This window comes from Drosophila miranda (assembly GCF_003369915.1).
Source record: "Drosophila miranda strain MSH22 chromosome Y unlocalized genomic scaffold, D.miranda_PacBio2.1 Contig_Y1_pilon, whole genome shotgun sequence".
NCBI lineage: Eukaryota > Metazoa > Arthropoda > Insecta > Diptera > Drosophilidae > Drosophila > Drosophila miranda.
In genome coordinates, this window is record NW_022881603.1 from 37,610,445 (window position 1) to 37,635,256 (window position 24,812).

Here is a 24,812-nt window from a genome sequence, read left to right on the forward strand (position 1 = left end):
TCCGTCTGTCCGTCCGTCCGTCTGTCCGTCCCCTTCAGCGCCTAGTGATCAAAGACTATAAGAGCTAGAGCAACGATGTTTTGGATCCAGACTTCTGTGATATGTCACTGCTACAAAAATATTTCAAAACTTCGCCCCGCCCACTTCCGCCCCCACAAAGAACGAAAATCTGTGGCATCTACATTTTTAAAGATACGATAAAACCAAAAACGCAGAATCGTAGAGGATAATGAATGTAAAATTCTAGAGTGTAAAATCTCAACCAGATCGTATAATTATTATAGCCAGAATCAAGAAAACAATTTCATTCTTTCTCGCTCTGTCTCTCTCTAACACACAGGTTTCATGGTCTGTTTTGCCAATTGCAAAATATGAGTTCAAGGATCTCAGAACCTATAAGAGCCATAGCAACCAAATTTGGTATCCACACTCCTGTGATATCGGACCTTGACCGTTTCGTGTCCAAATTTCGCCACACCCCCTTCCGCCCCCGCAAAAGACGAAAATCTGGGGCATCCAAAAATCTCAAAGACTATTAAGGCTAGAGTAACCAAATTTGGTATCCGCACTTCTGTTAGACCTCACTATAAAACGTATGTCTCAGAATTTCGCCCCACTCCCTTCCGCCCCCACAAAGAACGAAAATCTGTTGCATCCACAATATTGCACATTCGAGAAAACTAAAAACGCAAAATTATAGATAATGACCATATCTATCAGATTGCTGAATCTGGATCAGATCGGATCATTTTTGTAGCCAAAAGCAAGAAATCAATTTGCAGTGGCTACGCAGCGCCCGACGTCACGCTCAGACTGATTTCTGTCTCTCTCGCACGCACTCTTTGTCGTGTCGTTTAATATTAGCGGCGTCTGCCGGAGGAGAGCCATACTGACTAAGTATCGGGTATAAGTGTAGAGTTGCGGTCTCCGCAGCAACTCACAACGTTCCCCCTCGTTTTGTTTTAAATTAATTTGCTTTTAATTTGCTTGATTATGTGGCAAGCTCTCCTCCTTTCGCAGTATTTAATTAGTTTGCTTTTATCGTTAAACAGTTAAAATGGCATCGTTGAGCAGGTTCGGAGACTGAGAGAGGACTTCCGCGAGTCTCGGTCTCTCAATGAAGCATTCGCAGCATGGGCTGGCATACATATACATACTCGTGCAATTGAGTGATCTAAAAAGCTAGTGGGTTTCGGATAGCATCTCTCGGCCGACATTGACATGACAGATGTGTCCGGACGGCACTTAGCCGCTGCTCCTGCTTATCATACAGGACGGATCGAAATCGTTATGCGCATGCGTGAATGTTTCAGAAAAGGTTGTTCTTGCAGCAGGAGGGGAACCAGTTTATTGAGTAACCTTAATCTAGCCTCTTCCTCCCTTTATCAAAGACTGTTTGGTTCACTCTCTCTCTGTCTTGTGCTGGAGGCGTGGCCTAAACAGTCGCTCTCTGAGCGCTTCGGCGCATTGAGATACTCACACACACACACACACAGTCTCACGCTCATTCAGCCACTCACACAAATGCCTGCCTTGTGGTAGACCATTGAAAAAGTGATGAAAACAACTCTCTGTCACTTTATTGGCGCTTAACGAGTTTGAGTTGATGAAGAATTTAATTTATGATGCTGCTCACACCATGGCCGACGCGAAAGAGATAGCTACAGTCGGAGAGAGAGAGCGCGCGAGAGCGAGAGAGGAAGAGATAGGGAGAGCGAGAGATGGATGAGTGAGGGAGAGAGGAGGTGGTGCCGGCCCAAAAACTGCAGAGTACAAGGCTGGACTGGCAGGGAAAAGTTGGAACGAGAGAGAGAACTGGAGAGTGAGAGCTAAAAAAAAGAAGAAATATTAATGAACTCGTAACTGTCGCTTTTGCAAATTGGTCTACACGTATGTGTATGTGTGTGTGTGTGTACATTTTTTATATGAGTATGTGTGCCGGTGTGTAGCACTCACATGGACAGGAGGCAACAGCAGCAGCCGCTGCTACCGCTGCCGGCAGACGTCAAGCTTTGATGATTTAATTTTCTGGTCTTCTAATTTAATTTTCCCTGTAGAACCAAAGGGGTCAATTGACCCCTCTCGAACTAGTTCTGCGCTGTTTACCGCGCAACTAGCTATTCAACTAGTTACGCGGGAAGCGAACGCGGACCATGTCTTCGTCGACTACAATGTACTAGTTCTGCAACTAGTTACGCGGGAAGCGAACGCGGACCAGTCGAAAAAGAACCGAAAAACGAAGCCGCCTTCGGTTTGTTTTTGAAGGCGGCAAATACCCGAAATTCCGTGGGGTTACAGTGCCCACTCAGCTAGTTTTTACCGAGCCACGACATGCAATAAGCACCGAAATGGTAAGTTAATCGTGATATTTTACTGTAGTTGCGCTCGTGGAATGAAAGAGACAAGAATTTACACAAACAAAATGCATTTGTTTTCCTCGTTTGCTTTATGCGTTGATTTTGTTCACTTCTGTACAACATCTAATCGCTGGAAGAGTCTTTTCTGTAAACATTTATTAAAAAACTGGAAAAGAATTAATAAATAAATCAAATTAATATAAACAGGTACGTGCAAATATATATTATATATTTCAAATAAAATGATGAGCAAAAGGCATTTGCGTAGACTCCGTAAGAGTGAAAGGGAAGCTAACATTGCAAAGTTAGCGTTGTGCAGGAAAGATAACAGATAACAGCAAGGAAATCGATTTTCCAGCCAGCTGGCGTTTTTAGCGGCTTAAACTTTATTTTGAGTGAGGAAATTGTTCTAGCCTATAACGTCGATGGGGTCCAAGGGAAGAAGGCCCTCAGGACCCACAAAGAATTTTTTGCAGCTTTGCTAGGTAAAATACCATTTACACTTCTAGAGATTTAAAAATTGTTCATATAAATTAAAACAAATATTAATTACAGAATGTATTCCGCCTGACGATGAGCCCCCGAAAACACTGTGCGGAAGGCAATGTAAAGGATGAAGAAAAGGGTGTTAAAGAAGAAGTGTCTTGCCAAAAACCAGGAGTGGGCTAAGCATCATAAAATTAAAAATTATTCGTTATAATGAAACACATTGTGTTTTTATTTTTGTATTATTCCAGACTGCCAGATTGACTACTACCAATAGTCAGTTCGGAACTAGTTACTGGTAACTAGAGCTAGCTACAGGTAATCGAAGGGTAGTCGAGTGGGGAACTAGTTGCTGGCTTTCTACTGGTAACTAGTTCGGAACTACCTCCTACGGGTAATCGAAGGGTAATCGAGCGGGAACCAGGGGTGGTTCCGCCCTAGGACATGCATGTGTTAAATTCTCCGCTGAAATACATTGCGGGTAATCGATCTGGAACCAGGGAGGTGAGAATGGCAGCTAGTGCGGCACCAGTGCGGAACTAGTTGCCTGGTACTAGAGGGTTATTATAGAAATACAGACATGGACGCGTGTGTGTGTGTGTGTAAGGGACAGAGTGATGGGGAAGACAGTCGCTTGCTCCCCTGTAGAACCAAAGGGGTCAATTGACCACTCTCGCTGTTTACCGCGCAACTAGCTACGCAACTAGTTACGCGGGAAGCGAACGCGGACCAGGTCTTCGTCGACTACAATGTACTAGTTCTGCAACTAGTTACGCGGGAAGCGAACGCGGACCAGTCGAAAAAGAACCGAAAAACGAAGCCGCCTTCGGTTTGTTTTTGAAGGCGGCAAATAACCGCAATTCCGTGGAGTTACAGTGCCCACTCAGCTAGTTTTTACCGAGCCACGACATGCAATAAGCACCGAAATGGTAAGTTAATCGTGATATTTTACTGTAGTTGCGCTCGTGGAATGAAAGAGACAAGAATTTACACAAACAAAATTAATTTGTTTTCCTTGTTTGCTTTATGCGTTGATTTTGTTCACTTCTGTACAACATCTAATCGCTGGAAGAGTCTTTTGTGTAAACATTTATTAAAAAAGTGGAAAAGAATTAATAAATAAATCAAATAAATAAATAATAAATAAATAAATAAATCAAATAAAATGATGAGCAAAAGGCATTTGCGTAGACTCCGTAAGAGTGAAAGGGAAGCTAACATTGCAAAGTTAGCGTTGTGCAGGAAAGATAACAGATAACAGCAATGAAATCGATTCTCCAGCCAGCTGGCGTTTTGAGCGGCTTAAACTTTATTTTGAGTGAGGAAATTGTTCTAGCCTATAACGTAAGGGAAGAAGGCCCTTAGGACCCACAAAGAATTTTTTGCAGCTTTGCTAGGTAAAATACCATTTACACTTCTAGAGATTTAAAAATTTTTCATATAAATTAAAACAAATGTTAATTACAGAATGTATTCCGCCTGGCGATGAGCCCCCCGAAAACACTGTGCGGAAGGCAATGCAAAGGATGAAGAAAAGGGTGTTAAAGAAAAAAAATCTCGCCAAAAACCAGGAGTAGGCTAAGCGTCATATAATTAAAAATTATTCGTTATAATAGCTTAGCCACTTCCTCCTCCAATTCCCCAAGCGATTGCTGAGCGAAGGGCCCTCCACCTGTAGCTCGAGTTTCTGATTTGTTTTTCGCCATCTTCTTGCGGATGTTTGTTTTCCAATCTGCCCAAACCTGAAATTGTAGAATTGAATATAGTAGTGTGCTACCTTTTGTTTTGCAACACATACCTTTTTCCAACCCAATGCGTCCTTGATTGGCAGCCCAACAGCATTGAGAGCGCCGCAAAGCTCTGTCCGGGTTGTCTTTCATAAAACCCACCAGGATTTCATCTTGATTTATGCTTTCCCCTGGATATAAAGAACAAAGCGGTAATTTTGAAATAAAAAATTAATTTGCTGCACTTATGTACATTTTGAAGTCCGAATTAAATTGGGCGAGAAACAGCTGTGCTCACCCAGATGTTCTGTTAAGCGCATGTTACAAGCACAGTCTGAGCTGTTACATGCACATTTGTGCTGTTATACGCAAAAATTTATTACTTGCCAACGTTCCGATAACCAAATCGGAATGCGTCAGCTGCTTACACAAAAACGAAATTTGTTGTTGCTGTGGCCAATTTTGTCCGAACCAAATTTGAGGTTGGGTTAAAATAAAATTATTTATAAAGAAAGCACAAGTTAAATTACACTGATATAGGTATCAAGTTTATGTTAATGCATCAATAAGTCATATATTATTTTCCTTTTGCAATTAAGGTTCGTTTTGTTGTATAAAAAGCCGTTTACTTTTCATTTCGTCAACGAAAATGTTTTCGTTTTGAAAACGAAGAAATCTTGCGGAATGGGAAAAAGAGAGCCCCAATTTATGTGATTTCAAAAGTAAATCGGAAAACTTTTGTGAAAGTGAAAAACGGAGCCTGGCTGATTGTGTTTTTATTTTTGTATTATTCCAGACTGCCAGATTGACTACTACCAATAGTCAGTTCGGAACTAGTTACTGGTAACTAGGTCAGAGCTAGCTACAGGTAATCGAATGGTAGTCGAGTGGGGAACTAGTTGCTGGCTTTCTACTGGTAACTAGTTCGGAACTACCTCCTGAGCAACTAGCTACGGGTAATCGAAGGGTAATCGAGCGGGGGTGGTTCCGCCCTAGGACATGCATGTGTTAAATTCTCCGCTGAAATACATTGCGGGTAATCGATCTGGAACCAGGGAGGTGAGAATGGTAGCTAGTGCGGCACCAGGGCGGAACTAGTTGCCTGGTACTAGAGGGTCGTGTGTGTTTTACACACACATACAAACACGTTAAGGTATACATACACATACACATACATACATGCATGCAAATTCGTTAATGGAAAATGGTGGCGTTTAATTGGAAAAGGAAGTGGGCCAAAGGGCTGAGCGACAGAGACAGGACACACATCAGAGAGTGGGAGAGTGAGACATGGAAACAGGACCGAGTTTTCCATTCAAATTAATTTCATGTGCGTTCCCGCCTCTTCCGTCTCTACTGATTTCAGGCGACATTTTGTCGGACCTTTTTATACCCGATACTCAAAATGAGTATTGGGGTATATTAGATTTGTGGTAAAAGTGGATGTGTGTAACGTCCAGAAGGAATCGTTTCCGACCCCATAAAGTATATATATTCTGGATCAGCATCAATAGCCTAGTCGATTGAACCATGTCTGTCTGTCCGTCTGTCCGTCTGTCCGTCCGTCCGTCCGTCCGTCCGTCTGTCCGTCCCCTTCAGCGCCTAGTGCTCAAAGACTATAAGAGCTAGAGCAACGATGTTTTGGATCCAGACTTCTGTGATATGTCACTGCTACAAAAATATTTCAAAGCTTCGCCCAGCCCACTTCCGCCCCCACAAAGGACGAAAATCTGTGGCATCCACATTTTTAAAGATACGATAAAACCAAAAACGCAGAATCGTAGAGGATGACTATATGTTCTAGAGTGTAAAATCTCAACCAGATCGTATAATTATTATAGCCAGAATCAAGAAAACAATTTCATTCTTTCTCGCTCTGTCTCTCTCTAACACACAGGTTTCATGGTCGGTTTTGCCAATTGCAAAATATGAGTTCAAGGATCTCAGAACCTATAAGAGCCAGAGCAACCAAATTTGGTATCCACACTCCTGTGATATCGGACCTTGACCGTTTTGTGTCAAAATTTCGCCCCACCCCCTTCCGCCTACACAAAGGACGAAAATCTGTTGCATCCACAATATTGCACTTTCGAGAAAACTAAAAAAGGCAGAATCATAGATAATGACCATATCTATCAGATTGCTGAATCTGGATCAGATTGGATCATTTTTATACCCAAAAGGAACAAATCAATTTGCACTGGCTACGCAGCGCCCGACGTCACGCTCAGACTGATTTTCTGTCTCTCTCGCACGCACTCTTTGTCGTGTCGTTTAATATTAGCGGCGTCTGCCGGAGGAGAGCCATACTGACTTAGTATCAGGTATAACTGTAGAGTTGCGGTGTCCGCAGCAAATCACAACGTTCCCCCTCGTTTATATTTATTACATATTTAATATGATTTATTTGATTGCTCTTAGTACGGTTCTGTAGCTATAACTATTTGAAATTAAATATATTTATATTCATTTAAAGAAACGGTCAGGGACCGAGAAAGTGGAGTGGAAGAAGAGTTGCATCTGCAGCTGCAACTTCAGGTTTCTACTCTCCCGCAGAGTTAATTAAATTAAATATTGCAGAGCGATAATTACAAAATGGCGTTGATTAATCGGCAACCGCCATATTGATTTTGCCAACAATATTTAATGATTAACAACTAACATCGAACAGGGATTTTTGATGCAGGACCGGAAATGACATGGACATGCCATCCCAGTCGCTGCACCTCGTCATCCGCCAGGACACAAAAGCCTTAATAAAAGCAATTAAAATTCATTAGCTGCACATACACTCTTATACACAGAGATACACTCACACATACAATCACTCACTAATGCCATCATGCGCTCGTTTTCTCAATTATTCATTCAATTTTGCATGCCACAAAAGCAACAGCCAAGGAAGCAAGTTCAGCAAGACCTGCCCCAGCTCCGCCAACATACATACATATTCATGCGGCTAAATGAAAACGGCAACACTTAAATGCAATTTGCCTCAATTTTCTCAGCAGCAGAAGGAGCCGGCCCTGGCCCCTTTCTTTCTCTCATTCCCGCTTTTGCCGTCTCTGTCACCGTCGTGTTCGTCGTCTTGGCTTAGAGCATCTTAACGTCTTTTCATGGCACTTACATCGTCATTCTATTCGTCTAATTTCATTTTCTTGCCATTTTCAGTGAAGCAGAAACTACGTGCTCGCTTGGGGCACAAGAGAGCGATTACAGCTGGGGATTGGGAGTAGGGCTGGGGCTGGCGCTGGGTCTGGGCCTGGATTGGAGCTGGCTCCCATGATTCAGCTACTGGAGGAGTTGGATTTTGGCAGCCTGTATGCCTCATTCTAATTGCATTCAATTAAATATGTTGATTGATATGTTTGTATTGCAGCGACTGCTTCGATTAGGCCACAAAGACAGCCGTTCTCGATATTTCTGAGACTTAATGGTTGTGCTCTGGTGTGACATTGTCGCAAATCACTTTGGATGAATCACATCGAATAGTGATCCGTTGACTATGCAGTTTTTGAATCTTTAATGCCTTCTTTTTGAAAACTATTTTTAATTGAAATACTCCAATGATTGTGCTCAACTATTTTCCGATAGCTCTTTTGCCGATTTTTGTATTAAAAATAGGTTTACCCATTAACTAAACGCATACTATTTTTATTTTAGAGTTTTCTTTTCGCATAATTTCCCATTATACACACACATACTTGTGTATTGCTATTCTGGGGAAAATTGCATTAATTTTCTAACAAACATTTTCATTTTAATTGAACATTTTGTGTGCCGGCAATTTGCATATCAAGCATTAATAAATGGAATTATATATTTAATTGCATTTCTCGGACAAAAGTTGTAGTTTTTGGCCAAAAAATATACGTTTTCCGATGGATTGTGGATGTGGCTGTGGATGTGGATGCAGCTAAAAACGAAAAGCGTGGCCGAAAAATTAAGCTTTATTTCTGGGAATTGCAATTCAATTAAGTTTTCAAAACACGCAAATTGCGAATGGCCGCGCCGCACTAATATTGACAGAGGCAAAGCCAGAGAGAGAGAGAGAGAGAGAGAGAGAGAGAGAGAGAGTGAGAGAGACAATCATCGAAACTTGTTGGAATAATTTCATTAGCGTTGATTTGCAGCAAACGCAATTGGTTGAAATTCACTTGGTCTGCCTTTGATTAAACAAGTCGATGTCCAGGTCCAATCGAATTGGACGTGCCCATTGAGAGAGGAGAGATGAAGAGAAGTGGTACGATGCGGTGGGTACTACTTCCCCCAACACTGAAATAAAAACTAATTACAGGGCAACGGCCTGCACTGACCATACCATGGTCGAGAATGTCCATCTATGGTTAGGCGCCAACAGATAATTATAAGCCTGGAAACTGGAACTCTGATTGCCGAGCCGAGCCGCAGAAGCAGCTGTAACAGAGGGGAAAGCGAATACGAATACCCCGCCCGCAGGGTGACTGGGATGGACGGATACGGATGGAGCGGAAGATGAGGGTGCGTCGCCACAGGAGGTCCAAGGTCCAAGGCCCAAACCTAAAACCCAATCCCAGTCCCAGGCCAGGGCAAATATGTCCGCAACAGTTTCCGTTGCACTAACGAAATTACAGACGCAGACACACACAAGCACACACAGAAACAGATGCCCGCACATACAGATACATATACAGATGCAGATACAACCAAACAAACAAGAAGCACATACGTACATATGTAAGAGAGGCAAATCCTGCGGCGCTGAGGCGCATAGGAAGCGGGCCCGGACACTGACGCAACCCGGGGACCGTCCTCGGCTAATGCTAATGCTCTTTGAACGTCTAATTAGTAGATTAGTATATAGGCAAACTATTTGCCCAACAAACGACTAACCTCATGAAATTGTGCGGAAGATTGCCCAAGTCCAATTAGTCCCTGCTTGGAAGCTAATGAAGCCCTGCCAAATGGAGAGGGCTTTCTGTACAGTGTAGTGTAGTATGCACCATAAAGAGTATTGATAGTTTCGTTTTGAATAAATCAAATATTTCTCATTTGATATTTGTATAAAAAATATATATTTTCTTTTTCATTCGCTAATAAGGGAACGGTGTGACCAGTAGATTGACTGAAAACCGCAGATTTTGTCTAATTTCGGTATCGTATCTTGTATATAAAATATGTATTCTCTGCCTAAGATGTCAAGGAATGATAGGATGGTAGATTTCATTTTAAATTCGCTTCCAGTTGGCAGACTTGGGAAAAGATACCATCCCTATCGTATGAGTAGATACCATTCATTCCCGTTCCATATCATGTTTTTTTTTAAGTTGAGATGAGTTTCTTTCCTAATGAGAGTGGTTTTCAATCGATTATTATTTCATATACATTTTGTCCAGACCTTACCTATCGCTGCCTACGGTAGTGATTGTAGAAGACCGCACGATCTTCGAGTGGCTGCACGGGTCGAGCGTTGGATCCAATACGGGCGCCATGGTAGCTTCGCAGCTGACGGAACTCGTTCAACTGACGCTCACTGATGGCCAGAGGATCGGGATTGATGAGCCACTCGACCCCACGGTGGCAGGGTGGCTCCGTGAGTGACCCTTGGTAGCTGAAGAACTGTGTGTAGAATGGCGTCACGAGGTAGCTGATTGGGAACGGGGGAACCTCTATTGAGCGGCCCGCCTTCTTAATAGCCACGAGATGCTGGATGAGCACTTCCAGGTATGGATTGTCCTCGCCCACTTCGAACATGTAGGAGATCATCACGATACTTTGGCTGGAAATACAGCCCTCGGTCTGTGCAGCCGTGTGGAGGCACTGCATCTCCAACGGATAGTGGCGGTTGTCGACTGTGTGCTCGGAACCCATATTGCTCGACCAGCTCCAGCGGAAGGTGATCTCTCGAAACTCGAAGCGCCCCAGCAGATCCCCGCCATCTATCGAGGGCACACAGCCCGGATAGGAGGCGCGAAGCACCACGGTATGGCCGTTATTCTCCAGACGGATACCATCGGGTAGAACATCCCCGTTTGTCCACTGCAGTGGCGTTTCGAAGTAGCTGTTCTCCATGCAGGGTTGGTTGATGTTGACGGGGCTCTGATTGTTGGTAGGGACATTCCAGCTGTGGGGTCCTCGAATAGCTCCATAGTCGAAAGTGTTGGGCTGTCCAGACGGCACGCATCCGCTGCCCGGCCTTGATTCTCTGGCCCTACTAGGCCCTACACCAGCAGGCGGTCTTGATCTGCTGGCCGGACTTGGTCGGTTGGCCGGAACTGCAACTGCTCCTCTTTGAGCATTCCCCTCAAACAGGAAAGACAGACACGCGAACGGGCCTACACGGAACATGATCAGTGTTGTCATGAACATGCTGAGGAATACCTTGAAGGCATTCGTTTCCACGATACGGTAGAAGATATCCCAGAGCGTGTCCAGCATTTTGAACGGGCGAGGTTGAGTCGGTAAAATGAAAATATTGAGATCCTTCTCAAAGCTCCTGCCTAATCTGTTGACGGAATAGTGTCGGCATACTTGTGCCGGCTTGGGGCGAGCGGAAAAATTGAGAAAATGTCTAATTAAACCCGCTGAAAAGTTAATTATTTTGGAAAACAATTTTGCCGCGCACAACAATTTCGTGCGAAAACATTTGCAATTTATTTGCATTTGTATTTTGCATAAATTAATTACGCACAAAACGCTCTTCGGCAGCGGAAATTGCTTGCACAAATATCCTGTCTCCCGACAGCCGAATCGGGACAGTACCGGTACCGTGTCCTCCTGCAACCCTTCTCTGTTGCATTTTTGGGAAATTAGTTATATTTGTATACACAAAATGGTCGAAATGAGCACCGGGAGCGGAAATTATGTGCAGCTCTCTGGCTAGCAATGGAAGGAAACTGGCCTACGAGGAGACCTGCTCGGTCTGCTGAAATCCGAGACCATCTCGGCCATCTCTGATTACCATAAAGTCATCAAGAGCCTGCCACGACCACAGCCAGTGGGTTGCCGCTCCCACTGCGATTCAATAATGACATTTTTCTGATCAAATCGTTTGGCTTTGATTTGATTTCATTTTCCTGCACTTGAGCAGGGCGTTGACGTCTGCCAAATGTACCAGTCCCAGGGCATGCGAGTTGCAAGCAAATTTATGGATAAGCATGTGGCAGAAACGGAAACACTAACATCGTTAGTGTGGTGCGCTTGTTATAAATTGTTTGCATCGACGTCTTAATTTTCCCTAAAATTATGCTACCCGATTGGCTAAGCCTTCTTTTGGGTTAAAGAAAGCTAAGCTTTTAACACGCCATCTATTGGGTGCGCTTCGTCACCGTGGGCTGCCCATATTATTTCTTTTGGCTGACGTCTTAATCGGCCTCTTCCTCCCACTGTCATTTTGACAAATCCAAAAGAAAAAGGGAAGAAAGATTGGATGAGGCCTTGATTTCCGGGAGAAGCAGCTCTCTCTCTCCTCGTGGTATCCGAACAGTACAGACGTACTTATCCAGCTCTCAAAAAAAAAAAATTTAATAAAAGTTAAAAATCAAATAAAAGCTATCGGGAGATCAGCACGATCCGCCGGCCTTTCGAAAGCAAGACCCCATCCACCCAGAAGAGAAACCAATCCCCGATCCACTGTGCAGAGGATGGTTCGAATTGTCCGACGATCGCCCCAAAGCGGGCCAGCGTAGAGTTCGGAAGCTCCCCCCAACGCCCCAGCGCCCTCCACCAAAGCGGTCCACCGTAGAGTTGTGAAGCTCCACCTAAAGCCCCAACGCCATCCACCACAGCGAGCCCTTCAGCAGTTCCCGAGCTTCAGCGCCGACAGAGGTCGGCCCCTCAGCCGTTTCCGAGCTTTAGCGCCGGCCGCAGCGAGCTCTTCGCCGCACCAACGCGAGCCGTCGCGACCGAGAGTGGACCATCCAGCCACCGGGCCAAGAGCCCTAAACAGAAAGTGCCAAGTGATCTTCCTTGCTAATGACAAGGAATAACCAGACTCTCCAAGGAAAAAGAGACCCTGACCCGAATTTTTTTGCCACCGTGCTTCGCCTTAACCTAAAAGTCAGATCATGACATGTGCAGGTTAAGTGTATTAAATAAACCCCAACGGAACGGGCAGAACTCGTATGAACCTCTTTGTGGCCCATTGTGCATTTACTCCCAAAGAACATATGTGCGCTTGTTAGGCCGTTGACCCCTTTGTGCCCGTGAAACGAAACCAGCTGCTTGGAGCTTTTTCCGTGCGCCCACACCTTGGTCTATGTATCAAGACCTACCCCAACGAACCTGAATAAACGAATAAATATTGAATAAATAATAATATACAGAAGTTAAATATGGAATAATTTTATTTATGCACTATATATGCCAAAAAAAAGTCCCTAAACAAAAAGAAAAGAAGATCAAAATAATCTGGTGTTTGCCGTGGTCATGCGTGTCCAAGTTAACGTACCCAATTCTATTGAGCTCTTATACGAGTTGTAAACAATCTTTGGCTTTCTAAAACGAAAACAATTTCAATCTTGGGCCTCCGCCTAATTGATTTCTAGGATATACAATCTAAATGGCTCCTGCCACAATCCCAATCTTTGACACTCGCCTAAATGGAAAAACAATGTTTGCCCACACCCGGCTTCCCATAAACAATCTCAAACCCGGCTTTCTGCAGATCCTGCACTTTGGGCATTTTACAGTTCTCTCTTTGGATGACGAAATCCAATACTCGGGATGGCGAAATCAATTGAGATGTTTATATAAAAACTGTTCCCGAAAGGGATCGACGATGCAAAGATCAAAAAGTTCAAATCAGTCTTGATCCAGAAGCGACACCGAAAAGTCGAGCTAAAAACTAAGATCGCGCAAACCCTTTGTCCGGAATCCTTTGTGACCCTCAACTTAAATCTATATCTGTAAACTTAGAAGTTAAATAAAAACTTTTTAAAAACGCAATCCGCTACCGCAGTTAATTAATTGGCGCCCAACGTGGGGCGACGTTGTATAAAAAGCACCGAATAATAAAAGTGTTGCGTCGTGCCGAAACCCGAAGGACAATTAATTAATGGAATAAATCCTTCAATATAAAAACGCGGAGTGACTGTGAGATATTAGATAAGAAAAAGTGAGATAAAAAGGAAACAAACCGGAGTTTAGGGTGTGCAAAAATAAATACAAGAAAAGCTAATCAAGACAATTCAAAAATACAAAAAAAACCAAAAAAACCAAAATCTTTAAACAAAACCAATCAAAACAAAACACAAAGAAAGTGAAACTATCAGCTAAACCAAAGAAGGAAGACCCCCAGAAGACCCAGTTAAACAACAAAGAAATTTACGAAGGAAGACCCGTTCGAAGATCTGTCAGCCAAATCAAGAAGGAAGACCCGTTCGAAGATCTGTCAGCCAAACCAAGAAGGAAGGCCCTAAGAAGGACGACCCCTACCGGATAGTTCGTGAGCGAAAGTTGTAGTACTAAATATATAAGTTCAATTAGGTTTGGTCAAGGTGGTCAAGAATATAAAAACAAACATATAAGAAAAATTTAAGGTGGATCAACTAACTTTAGAGTTTGGAAAACTAAAAATGATTAACTCACAAACATGGACCGATCTCACTGCAGATCTGGTCAAACAATTGATAGCACTTCAAATTTCAAAAGTACAGGAGCAAATAGTAAATTTGAAACAACAAATAGAAACTAAATCCGATCAGGTATTAGATTATCAGGCAGAAACAATAGTCGAGACAATAAAAGATGACACCACATTAAAGGTAATAGAATCCCTACCAATTTTCAATGGTGGATTGAACCAATACGTAGGATGGAGGGAAGCTGCAGAAACTGCAGTGAAATTATATAAGAAAGGAAGTAAGCAATATTATATTGCCTTAACAATTTTAAGAAACAAAATAACAGGACCAGCACATGACGCACTCAAAAACCACGGGACAGTTTTAAATTTTTATGCCATACTTTCACGACTTGACTTTGTTTACAGTGACAAGAGACCAATTTACATAATAGAACAGGAGTTAAGCGTTCTCCGACAAGGGAACCTTTCCATAATAGATTTCTATAACGAGTTTAACAAGAAAATGACCTTGTTAATAAATAAGACAATAATGACTCACGGAAAGGACAGTGAAATCACAAAAGAATCAAATAAAAAAATTTGAGACAATGCCTTACGCATTTTTGTCATCTATTTTCATTGAATCCCCCAGATTTACCGAATGCCTTGGCAAAGGCAATTTGAATTGCAATCAAATAACTTTCGGGCCCAATTTGCCTACCAATTCAGTGGACCCAGAAATTCAGGGAATAATAATTACAATACATTAAGATTCAACCAACGACAACCAAGGACTAATAGTTCACCATTCGACCAAAAAAGGGATTTTCAGAGGAATAACATGTCATGGGGACAACCCTATTTCTTGGGTAATAGACAACAAAATCAGGCCCCAGAACCAATGGATGTAGACCAATCATTACAAATCCAGAACCGACAGAACAGCAATCAATTCAGGGGAAATAATAATAATAATAATAATAGATATTATCGGGAGAATACTAATGGTTATTATAGGAGAAATAATAACAATTATAACCAAGCTCAGCATTTTAGGGCAAACGTAGTACCGAATAATCAATCTAACGCAAATCAAGCGCAGAGACGTAAACCAAATGAAACGTCGGAACAACCGGCTAATAAAGCAATGCGGATAAATAACATTGAGGAGGACCATTTTTTAGATCAGCCCCCAAAGTAGTGCCCTACTTAAAAAGAGATAAAAAAATAAACAGAGAATTAAAAGTTTTGATAGATACGGGAGCAACTTCCTGTTATATAAAAAAGGGAATTTACGAAAATAAAAAAGATTTATCAATTTATAAGAAAGTTGCTACAGTAAATGGGTTTTCAATAATTAAATATTTCCATAAACTATTTTCAATACAAAACAAGTGTTTTACGAAATAGTTGGAATGGAGGCAGATTTACTAATAGGATTTAACCTATTAAAGAAAATCGGAGCTGTTATTGATACAGGAAAGGGGACTTTAAGTTATAAAGACAATGAAGAGAAACTAATATATGACGAGGTCCTTTCTTTAAACAAATTAACCTTTATAGAAGGAACGAGGGGGAACGTTGTGAGTTGCTGCGGAGACCGCAACTCTACATTTATACCCGATACTGCAAATTGATTTCTTGCTTTTGGCTACAAAAATGATCCGATCTGATCCAGATTCAGCAATCTGATAGAAATGGTCATTATCTATGATTTTGCGTTTTTAGTTTTCTCGAATCTGCAATATTGTGGATGCAACAGATTTTCGTCCTTTGTGTGGGCGAAATTTTCTTGCAGCAGTGACATATCGCAGAAGTCTGGATCCAAAACATCGTTGCTCTAGCTCTTATAGTCTTTGAGCACTAGGCGCTGAAGGGGACGGACGGACGGACGGACGGACGGACGGACGGACAGACGGACAGACAGATAGGGCTCAATCGACTATTGATGCTGATCAAGAATATATATGTAAAGGACAGTGTATCAAGCAGTTAGCACTATCCCATCTAAATTAACATTTGAACTTAAGATACCATCGATAAGACCTAACCGATATAACCAGACTTAACCGATGTTTAAAAGACCTAACCGATAAGGGGTTATCGATACGGGAGTCGGTTGTTGGAAGTAGAAGCAGAAAGTTGAACAAAAAGTCGGAAGAACAGACTCATTAATTGCACATCTTAAATCATACACTTTGTACTCTTTTTCGAAAAACACTATTAATAAACGATACATTATTATTAATCTTACATTTGGGGGCTCGTCCGCGTCGAATACAGAGCTCGGAGTGTGTGAAAAAGAAAAACAGAAGAAAGCAGAAGCTGATGCAAGAAGAGGATTGTTGAAAAGTTGTTAAAGTTGTTGTTTGTAGCTACATAAAGTTGTAAAGTTTTTGTTGGTGGCTATAAACATTAAGTTGAACAATCCAAATTCTGTGAGCCTAACAGTAGACACGGAGTTTAATAAAAGATCGGTCGTTTAATTCGGTTGGAAAATTGTGAAATTCATTGTCGCGCCGCAGCGTCGCCTTGTCCGTGCGCAGTACGTACACAAGCAGAAAAAACACGCACAGACACGTTGTGTGTAATACACACTTATAAACAGAAAAGACAAGCACTCGTCGGGTACACAGACACAAGTCGAAAAGAGCCGCAAAATGATGCAAACCCCGCCGCCGTTGCACTGGAAAGAGAGAGAGAAGGAAGAAACTGTACCAGGAACGTCGCGCCCGAGTGCAAACGAGATGGAAGATTTAGAAAATGCAGAAAACAATACTGATGACAAGATTGATCAAATGATAAAGTTGCTAAGTTTGAAACTGCCTTGCGATGAGCAACGAGAAATGAAGATCGCTCCAGATAATTTTACAAAAGTTGTGAGCGATTGTGATGGAAAATCGGTTCCCATAGAAAAATGGTTTCAGATATTCGAAAAAAATGCCGACGCATATGAGCTTACTGAAAAGCAAAAGTATGTGCAGGCCAGAGGAAAAATTACCGGTGCAGCTAAGCTTTTCCTTGAAGCTGAATGCGTGTGCACCTATGAGGAACTCAAGAACGTATTATTGGATGAATTCACATGTAGCTATAACAGTGCAGACATTCATAAGCTGCTGCAAGAAAGAAAGAGGAAGAGTAGTGAGTCGATGCACGAGTACTTGCTGCAGATGAGAAAAATAGCAGCAGTCGGACATGTTGAACACGCGGCTGTTATAAGCCATATTGTGAACGGTCTGGACATAAGAAACGAGTATAAGTATGCCATGTATCGCTGTAAGACCTTCAGGGCCTTGAAAGAAGAGTTCGATATCTATGATCGTTTGAACATATCGGAGAAGAAGGGCAGTAACGAACAGCATAAAACGAGTTTCAAGCAGCAAAGTGGGCAAAGCGGTAAAAAAGAATATTGCTATAACTGTGGATCAGGAGAACACAAACGCAAAGACTGCAAAGCCGAAACGAAGTGTTTTAAGTGCAATCAGAATGGTCACATTTCGCGTAACTGTCCTTATGAAGCTGATAAAGTTGATAAAGTTCGCGTCATTTTGGATCGCAGTCGCATGAAAAAAATTCAAATAAACGGCATTGTTGTTGACTGTCTTGTGGAAACAGGGTCAGATGTAACCATAATCAAAGAGAGTATGTTGAAGACCATGAAAAACGTTAAACTTTTGAAGTGCACAACTATGTTGCGCGGTCTGGGTCAGATATCAACAAAGCCTGTTGGATACTTTAATGCAGAAGTTACCGTGGATAAGTTGCAGACCACACAGAAGTTTTTAGTAGTCCCCAGTAGCCAGATTGATTTCGACGCACTTTTGGGGCATGATTTCATTAAAAAGTTCCGTTTCGTCGCTGATATGCAAGGATACACGTTTTTGAAGCATGACGCAGATCCTGTGCCAACAGATGAGCATGCTCTTATATATAATGTAACTGAAGAGTCATCCTTTGTAGCTCCGCCGCAATATCGAAAAGACGTTGAACAGATGATAAGAAACAGTTACCAAATGCCCACAGAAGTTGCAAAGCAGTCTCCAATCCAACTGAAGATAGTTCCCGACGGAGTAATCAAGCCGTTTCATCACTCACCGAGTCGTTTATCAACAGACGAAGCCAGTGCCGTAAAGAAGCAAGTCGAAGAATGGATCGAGCAAGGAATCGTGCGCAAGTCGTCTTCAAATGTAGCGAGCAGAGTTGTCGTCGTGAAGAAAAAAGATGGTACACTTAGAGTTTGCGTAGACTACAGGAAGTTAAACAGCATGGTATTGCTGGACTGCTTCCCAGTCCCGATCATGGAGGAAGACTTGGAAAAGCTGCAGTCGGCTGAAAACGGATTTTGCCTATGGAAGAGCAAAGCAAGTCGTATACGGCCTTTGTTACAAAGGAGGGATTATTCGAGTTTAATAAAGCGCCTTTCGGATTCAAGAACTCGCCAGCTGCGTTCATTCGGTTCGTTATATTTTTCAAGAATTAATCAACTCTGACATTATGCAGCTTAATATGGACGACATAATTGTTTACGCCGCGTCGCCCGAGGTATGCATGAGGAAGACAAAGTTGGTCCTGGAGACAGCTGCGCAGTTTGGCCTAAAGATAAAGTGGAAGAAATGTAGCTTCATGCAGCCACGCATTAGCTTTCTGGGCCATATCATTGAGGCCGGGAGAATCTGGCCCGGCAAAGAGAAGACAGCAGCTGTCAGTCGGTTTGCTACGCCCAAAGACATTAAAGCAGTTCAAGCATTTCTGGGACTCACAGGCTTTTTCAGAAAGTTCATCCCTGGCTATGCACAAGTTGCCCGGCCGCTCACGAATCTACTCAGGAAGGAAGCAGTTTTCAACATTGGCGAAGCAGAGCAACAATCGCTACAAATCTTAAAGAATCTGCTTGTAATCGCACCTGTATTACATTTATACTCACGAGAAGCGCCAACGGAACTCCACACGGATGCATCCAAGGTTTCGGAGCAGTTTTGTTGCAGCAGTCTGATGGCAATTTCCACCCGATTTACTATTGGAGTAAAAAGACTACACAAGCCGAGTCCAAACGTCACAGTTACTATTTGGAGGTCAAAGCTGCATACGTTGCACTCAAGAAGTTTCGTCACTACCTGTTGGGGATCAAATTTGATCTTGCCACTAACTGTGCGGCGTTTAAGCAGACAACAACGAAAGTAGATATACCCAGAGAAGTTTCCCAGTGGATTCTGTACATGGAGGACTTTACATTCAAAGCAGTACACCGCCCAGGGGACAGAATGAGACACGTGGATTGTCTCAGTCGTTTTCCGCAGACATGCAGGTTCGTGACGACGGAGCTAACAGCTCGGATAAAGAAAGCACAGCAGGATGACGATTTCATCAAAACCACAGTTGAGATCCTGAAGCAGCACCCATATCAAGACTACAAGCTTAAAGGAGGTCTTCTCTTCAAATCTGTAAATGGCAATGACGTATTGGTGGTTCCAAGGCTGATGGAAAGGGAAATCATTCAAGGATCGCATGAAGTTGGTCATTTCTCCACAGCGAAGACAATGCACTCAGTTCAGCAGCAATACTGGATTCCGCACCTTGAACGGAAAGTAAATAAGTTGATTACTAATTGTATCAGTTGTATAATTTTCAGAAAAAAGTTGGGCAAACAAGAAGGCTATCTTCATTGCATTGACAAGGGTGACACACCACTATACACGCTGCACGTTGATCATTTGGGACCAATGGATGCGACAGCCAAGCAATACAAGTACATTTTTGCTGTGGTAGATGCACTCTCCAAGTTTGTGTGGCTGTTCCCAACTAAGTCAACAGGTCACGAAGAAGTTGTGAAGAGGCTGAGAGATTGGTCATTTGTGTTTGGTTTTCCCAAGCGCATAGTCAGCGACAGAGGAGCAGCGTTTACATCCAACGCATTCAGCGAGTTTCTCAACGAGAACAAAGTCGAACATGTGTGTACAACGACAGGTGTGGCGAGAGGCAACGGTCATATTGAGCGGGTGAACCGTTCAATTTTGGGTATCATCGCAAAGCTCTCAGCTCAGGAGTCAACGAAGTGGTACAAGCATGTGCCACAGGTCCAGATGGCGATTAATTCGCATGTGCATTCTACGTTGAAGTCGTCGCCATTCGAGGTCATGTTTGGGACAAAGATGCACAGACAAGCTGAAAGTCGACTATTGGAGGTGCTCAACGAGGAGTTGGTTACGCAGTTTAACAACGAGCGCCAAGAACTGCGTGACCAAGCGAAACAAAACATTGAGAAGGCGCAAGAGGTGTACAAGCGCTATTATGATAAAAAACGACGACCTGAGCACGGCTACAGACTAGGAGACATGGTCGCGATCAAGAGGACGCAGTTCGTCGCAGGACGCAAGTTGGCCAGCGAGTATCTAGGCCCATATGAAGTCACCAAGGTAAAGCGGAACGGTCGCTACGACGTCAGAAAGGTTGCTCAAGTCGAGGGGCCAAATATCACAGCAACGAGCAGTGACAATATGAAGCTATGGCGTTTTGTCTCAGAGAACGATGATATATTATCATCTGGGACAGATGAAGATGAGCAGGAGGGCCGAATGTAAAGGACAGTGTATCAAGCAGTTAGCACTATCCCATCTAAATTAACATTTGAACTTAAGATACCATCGATAAGACCTAACCGATATAACCAGACTTAACCGATGTTTAAAAGACCTAACCGATAAGGGGTTATCGATACGGGAGTCGGTTGTTGGAAGTAGAAGCAGAAAGTTGAACAAAAAGTCGGAAGAACAGACTCATTAAATGCACATCTTAAATCATACACTTTGTACTCTTTTTCGAAAAACACTATTAATAAACGATACATTATTATTAATCTTACATATATACTTTATGGGATCGGAAACGATTCCTTCTGGACGTTACACACATCCACTTTTACCACAAATCTAATATACCCCAATACTCATTTTGAGTATCGGGTATAAAAAATGAAAAGTGATTCAGTAAAGGTAGAAGGAAGTTTATATAGCTTGGGATCAAAAAATCCTGAGCACGCCGACGAAGAATTATCCGTCAATAGATTGGGATTCAAATATCCTGAACCCGCCGTCGTTGAATTATCCGACACTAAAAGTTGGAATAGTTTGGGATTAAAGAATCCTGAACACGCCGTCGTTGAATTATCCGACAATGAACAATTTAAAAGTTTGGGATGCAAAAATCCTGAACGCGCCGTCGTAGAAATATCCGACATACAAAGTTATTCAAATTCTGAATTGAAAAAAATGAAATTGTATAACACAATAACCTACAAAGAGGACAATTTAGAAAATCTCAGAGAGAAAATGGTATCTATCATCGAAGAAGACCATGCCAATATAGATTTACAGTTACCGTTCAGAACGGATATAAAAGGAGAGATTAACACTGAACATGATAGACCGGTATATGGCAAACAGTATCCATACGCTTATTCGGTTAACGATTTCGTTAATAACGAAATAAGTAAAATGTTAGATGAAGGTATAATCAGACCTAGTAAAAGCCCATATAATTCACCGGTAATAGTAGTACCAAAGAAGGGAGTAAATGAGGACGGAACTCCTAAGCATAGATTAGTAATAGACTTTAAGAAACTTAATGAAAACACCATACCGGATAGATACCCTATGCAAGATCCTTCAGTAATCCTTGCCAATTTAGGTAAGGCAAAGTATTTCTCGGCCATTGATTTAGAGTCAGGTTTCTATCAGATTTTAATGAGGGAATCAGATATTGAAAAAACATCTTTTTCCATAAATAAGGGCAAATATGAATTTCTAAGAATGCCTATGGGATTGACAAACGCTCCCAGGATTTTCCAAAGGGCAATGGACGATATACTTAGAAAACAAGTTGGGAAAACTTGTCACGTCTATATGGACGATATAATAATATTTTCAAAAACTATAGAACAACATTATAAAGATCGAATTCATATAATACAGATATTGCAAAACGCTAATATGAAAATTTCCGTAGAGAAGTCTAAATTCTTTCAATTGGAAACCAAATTTCTGGGATACCTTGTTTCCCAAAATATCATTAAAACAGATCCAGACAAAATCTCCACAATACAAAACTATCCAATTCCTAAAAATATCAGAGAGCTACGTAGCTTCTTAGGACTAACAGAGTATTACAGAAAATTTGTCCGAAATTATGCCACAATTGCCAAACCATTAACAAAATATCTGAGTGGAGTAAATGGGAAAGTTTCACGAAGGGCATCCAAGAAAACATTAATAGAGCTGGATGAACCAGCAATTGGAGCATTTAATAATTTAAAGGACAGTTTAATAGCACATATTGAATTAGTACAACCAGATTACAATAAAAAATTCACATTAACCACAGATGCATCGGACATAGCAATAGGTGCAGTTTTGTCGCAAGATGGGAATCCCATAACATTTATTTCTAAAACTTTAAGTAAAACCGAGCAATTATATGCTACTAATAAAAACGAATTATTAGCTATTTAATGGGCATTAAAAAATTTGCGAAATTATTTATACGGAGTGAGTGGAATTGAAATACATACAGATCACCAACCTTTGTCCTTTGCAATGTCGCAAAAAAATCCAAATGTTGAAATGAAACGTTGGTATTACTTCATAGAAAGTTTCACACCAAAAATCATTTATAAGCCAGGCTCAACTAACGTAGTAGCGGACGCTTTGTCTCGGATTAAAATAAATCATATGACAGATAGTGATGTCGACCAGACAGAATCAGAATCAGACATAAATACTCAGCATTCAGCAGAGAGTAGTTTTGAAAGCGTCATTCAAGAGACTAGCAAGCCTCTAAACCAATTTAAACAGCAGCTACTATTAGCGCAAGGGAGATTCACAGTTCATGAGTTAGTAAAAGTTTATGAAAATACCCGACATATTATTGAATTTGATACGGTTGACAATCTGCTAATCATTTTAAAAGAATTTATTCAGCCTCACTTAACCACAGGAATACACTGCACCTTAGAAGATTTATACCTTATCCAAAATAAGCTAAAGGAAAACTTCATAAATAAATTTCTCTTCACGAGAAAGTTCCTCCAAGATGTAGTAAATTCAGAAGATAAAGCTATAATTATAGAAGAAACACATTGCAGAGCCCATAGAGGACTAGACGAAAATTACAAACAAATAACTAAGTTGTATTATTGGCCAAACCTGCACAAAAAATTAAAAGAATATATAAAAAATTGTGAGATCTGTAACAAAAACAAATATCACAGACACCCTGTAAAAATTCCAATTGGGGAAGCTCCCATTCCAGCAAAAAAAGGAGATCAATTACATTTAGACATATACTATGCCCAAAACCTAACATTCATAACTTGTATAGATTCTTATTCCAAATACTTGGTGGTCAAGGAAATCCAAAGTAAATTAAACATTGAAAATAAGGTAATGGAAATTTTGCAACACTTTCCGTTAGCAACATCATTAATGACTGACAACGAACCAAGCTTTACTTCAGCACAATTTAGATCATTCATACAAAGAAGTAACTTAACTATTTATTATGCTGATCCCAGACACAGCACCTCAAATGGTCAGGTAGAAAGGGTACATTCCACACTAACAGAAATTGCGCGGTGCATCAAGGATGAACTAAATCTAACAGATTATTCAGATTATAATAAGGGCGGCACTGAAATATAACCTGACGATACATTCAACGACCAATCACATGCCATATGACATATTGTATAACAAAATAGAGCACAAAAATAATCCAATATTACTTAAGGAAGCTCAGACCAAAATGCTTAAGCTACTTACAAAATGTTGGAATGTTAGTTATAAGTGAAAAAGTTTGTGAATGTAAGGAGAAATACTATTTAATGAAAAATTTTAAAAGTGAAACTTTTAAAAATTACGCACAAATAAATTTAGAGAAGACCTGTTTCACCAATTTATTTAATGGCTTTAAAGCCAACTGCACTAAAAAAAGGGGAAAAAACAAAGAAATAGACATCATTCAGGATGGTGCCATATTAGTTTCAGGCAAAAACGAGGGGGATCGTTGTGAGTTGCTGCGTACACCGCAACTCTACAGTTATACCCGATACTAAGTCAGTATGGCTCTCCTGCGGCAGACGCCGCTAATATTGAACCACACGACAAAGCGTGCGTGCGAGAGAGACAGAAAATCAGTCTGAGCGTGACGTCGGGCGCTGCGTGGCCACTGCAAATTGATTTCTTGCTTTTGGCTACAAAAATGATAGATCTGATAGATATAGTCATTATCTATGATTCTGCGTTTTTAGTTTTCTCGAATGTGCAATATTGTGGATGCAACAGATTTTCGTTCTTTGTGGGGGCGGAAGGCGGTGGGGCGAAATTCGGAGATATACGTTTTATAGTGAGATCTAACAGGAGTGCGGATACAAAATTTGGTTACTCCAGCCTTAATAGTCTCTGAGATTTGTGGATGCCCCAGATTTTCGTCCTTTGCGGGGGCGGAAGGGGGTGTGGCGAAATTTGGACACGAAACGGTCAAGGTCAGATATCACAGGAGTGTGGATACCAAATTTGGTTGCTCTGGCTCTTATAGGTTCTGAGATCCTTGAACTCATATTTTGCAATTGGCAAAGCCGACCATGAAACCTGTGTGTTAGAGAGAGACAGAGCGAGAAAGAATGAAATTGTTTTCTTGATTCTGGCT

At 41.6% G+C, this 24,812-nt stretch overlaps 2 protein-coding genes and 2 long non-coding RNA genes across 6 annotated transcripts; 2 read left to right on the forward strand and 2 right to left on the reverse strand.

The window, feature by feature from the left end:
- The first annotated feature begins 2,291 nt into the window (after positions 1 to 2,291).
- On the forward strand, positions 2,292 to 3,048 carry LOC117191739. Of its 2 annotated transcripts, none has more exons than XR_004474059.1 (3): positions 2,292 to 2,351; positions 2,565 to 2,842; positions 2,913 to 3,048. It is a non-coding gene; the product is annotated as an uncharacterized LOC117191739 (long non-coding RNA). The 2 variants fall into 2 exon arrangements; XR_004474058.1 differs by having other exon boundaries at positions 2,298 to 2,564; positions 2,626 to 2,842.
- A 475-nt stretch (positions 3,049 to 3,523) lies between these two features.
- On the forward strand, positions 3,524 to 4,349 carry LOC117191738. Its single transcript, XR_004474057.1, has 3 exons — positions 3,524 to 3,772; positions 4,125 to 4,240; positions 4,311 to 4,349. It is a non-coding gene; the product is annotated as an uncharacterized LOC117191738 (long non-coding RNA).
- Positions 4,350 to 4,433: 84 nt separating this feature from the next.
- On the reverse strand, positions 4,434 to 5,006 carry LOC117191737. 2 transcript variants are annotated; one of them, XM_033396521.1, is made up of 3 exons: positions 4,824 to 5,006; positions 4,642 to 4,761; positions 4,434 to 4,585 (listed from the first exon to the last, which is right to left on the reverse strand). In XM_033396521.1, the coding sequence occupies exons 1-3, from the start codon at positions 4,888 to 4,890 to the stop codon at positions 4,461 to 4,463; spliced, it is 312 nt and encodes a 103-aa protein (XP_033252412.1). In that variant the 5' UTR covers positions 4,891 to 5,006; the 3' UTR covers positions 4,434 to 4,460. The 2 variants fall into 2 exon arrangements, with proteins under 2 accessions (XP_033252412.1, XP_033252413.1); XM_033396522.1 differs by having other exon boundaries at positions 4,435 to 4,585; positions 4,869 to 4,999.
- Positions 5,007 to 9,713: 4,707 nt separating this feature from the next.
- LOC117192096 (carbonic anhydrase 2-like) lies at positions 9,714 to 11,068 on the reverse strand. The gene is made up of 2 exons (XM_033396798.1): positions 9,953 to 11,068; positions 9,714 to 9,894 (listed from the first exon to the last, which is right to left on the reverse strand). The coding sequence occupies exon 1, from the start codon at positions 10,985 to 10,987 to the stop codon at positions 9,953 to 9,955; it is 1,035 nt and encodes a 344-aa protein (XP_033252689.1). The 5' UTR covers positions 10,988 to 11,068; the 3' UTR covers positions 9,714 to 9,894.
- Between the last annotated feature and the right edge of the window lie 13,744 nt (positions 11,069 to 24,812).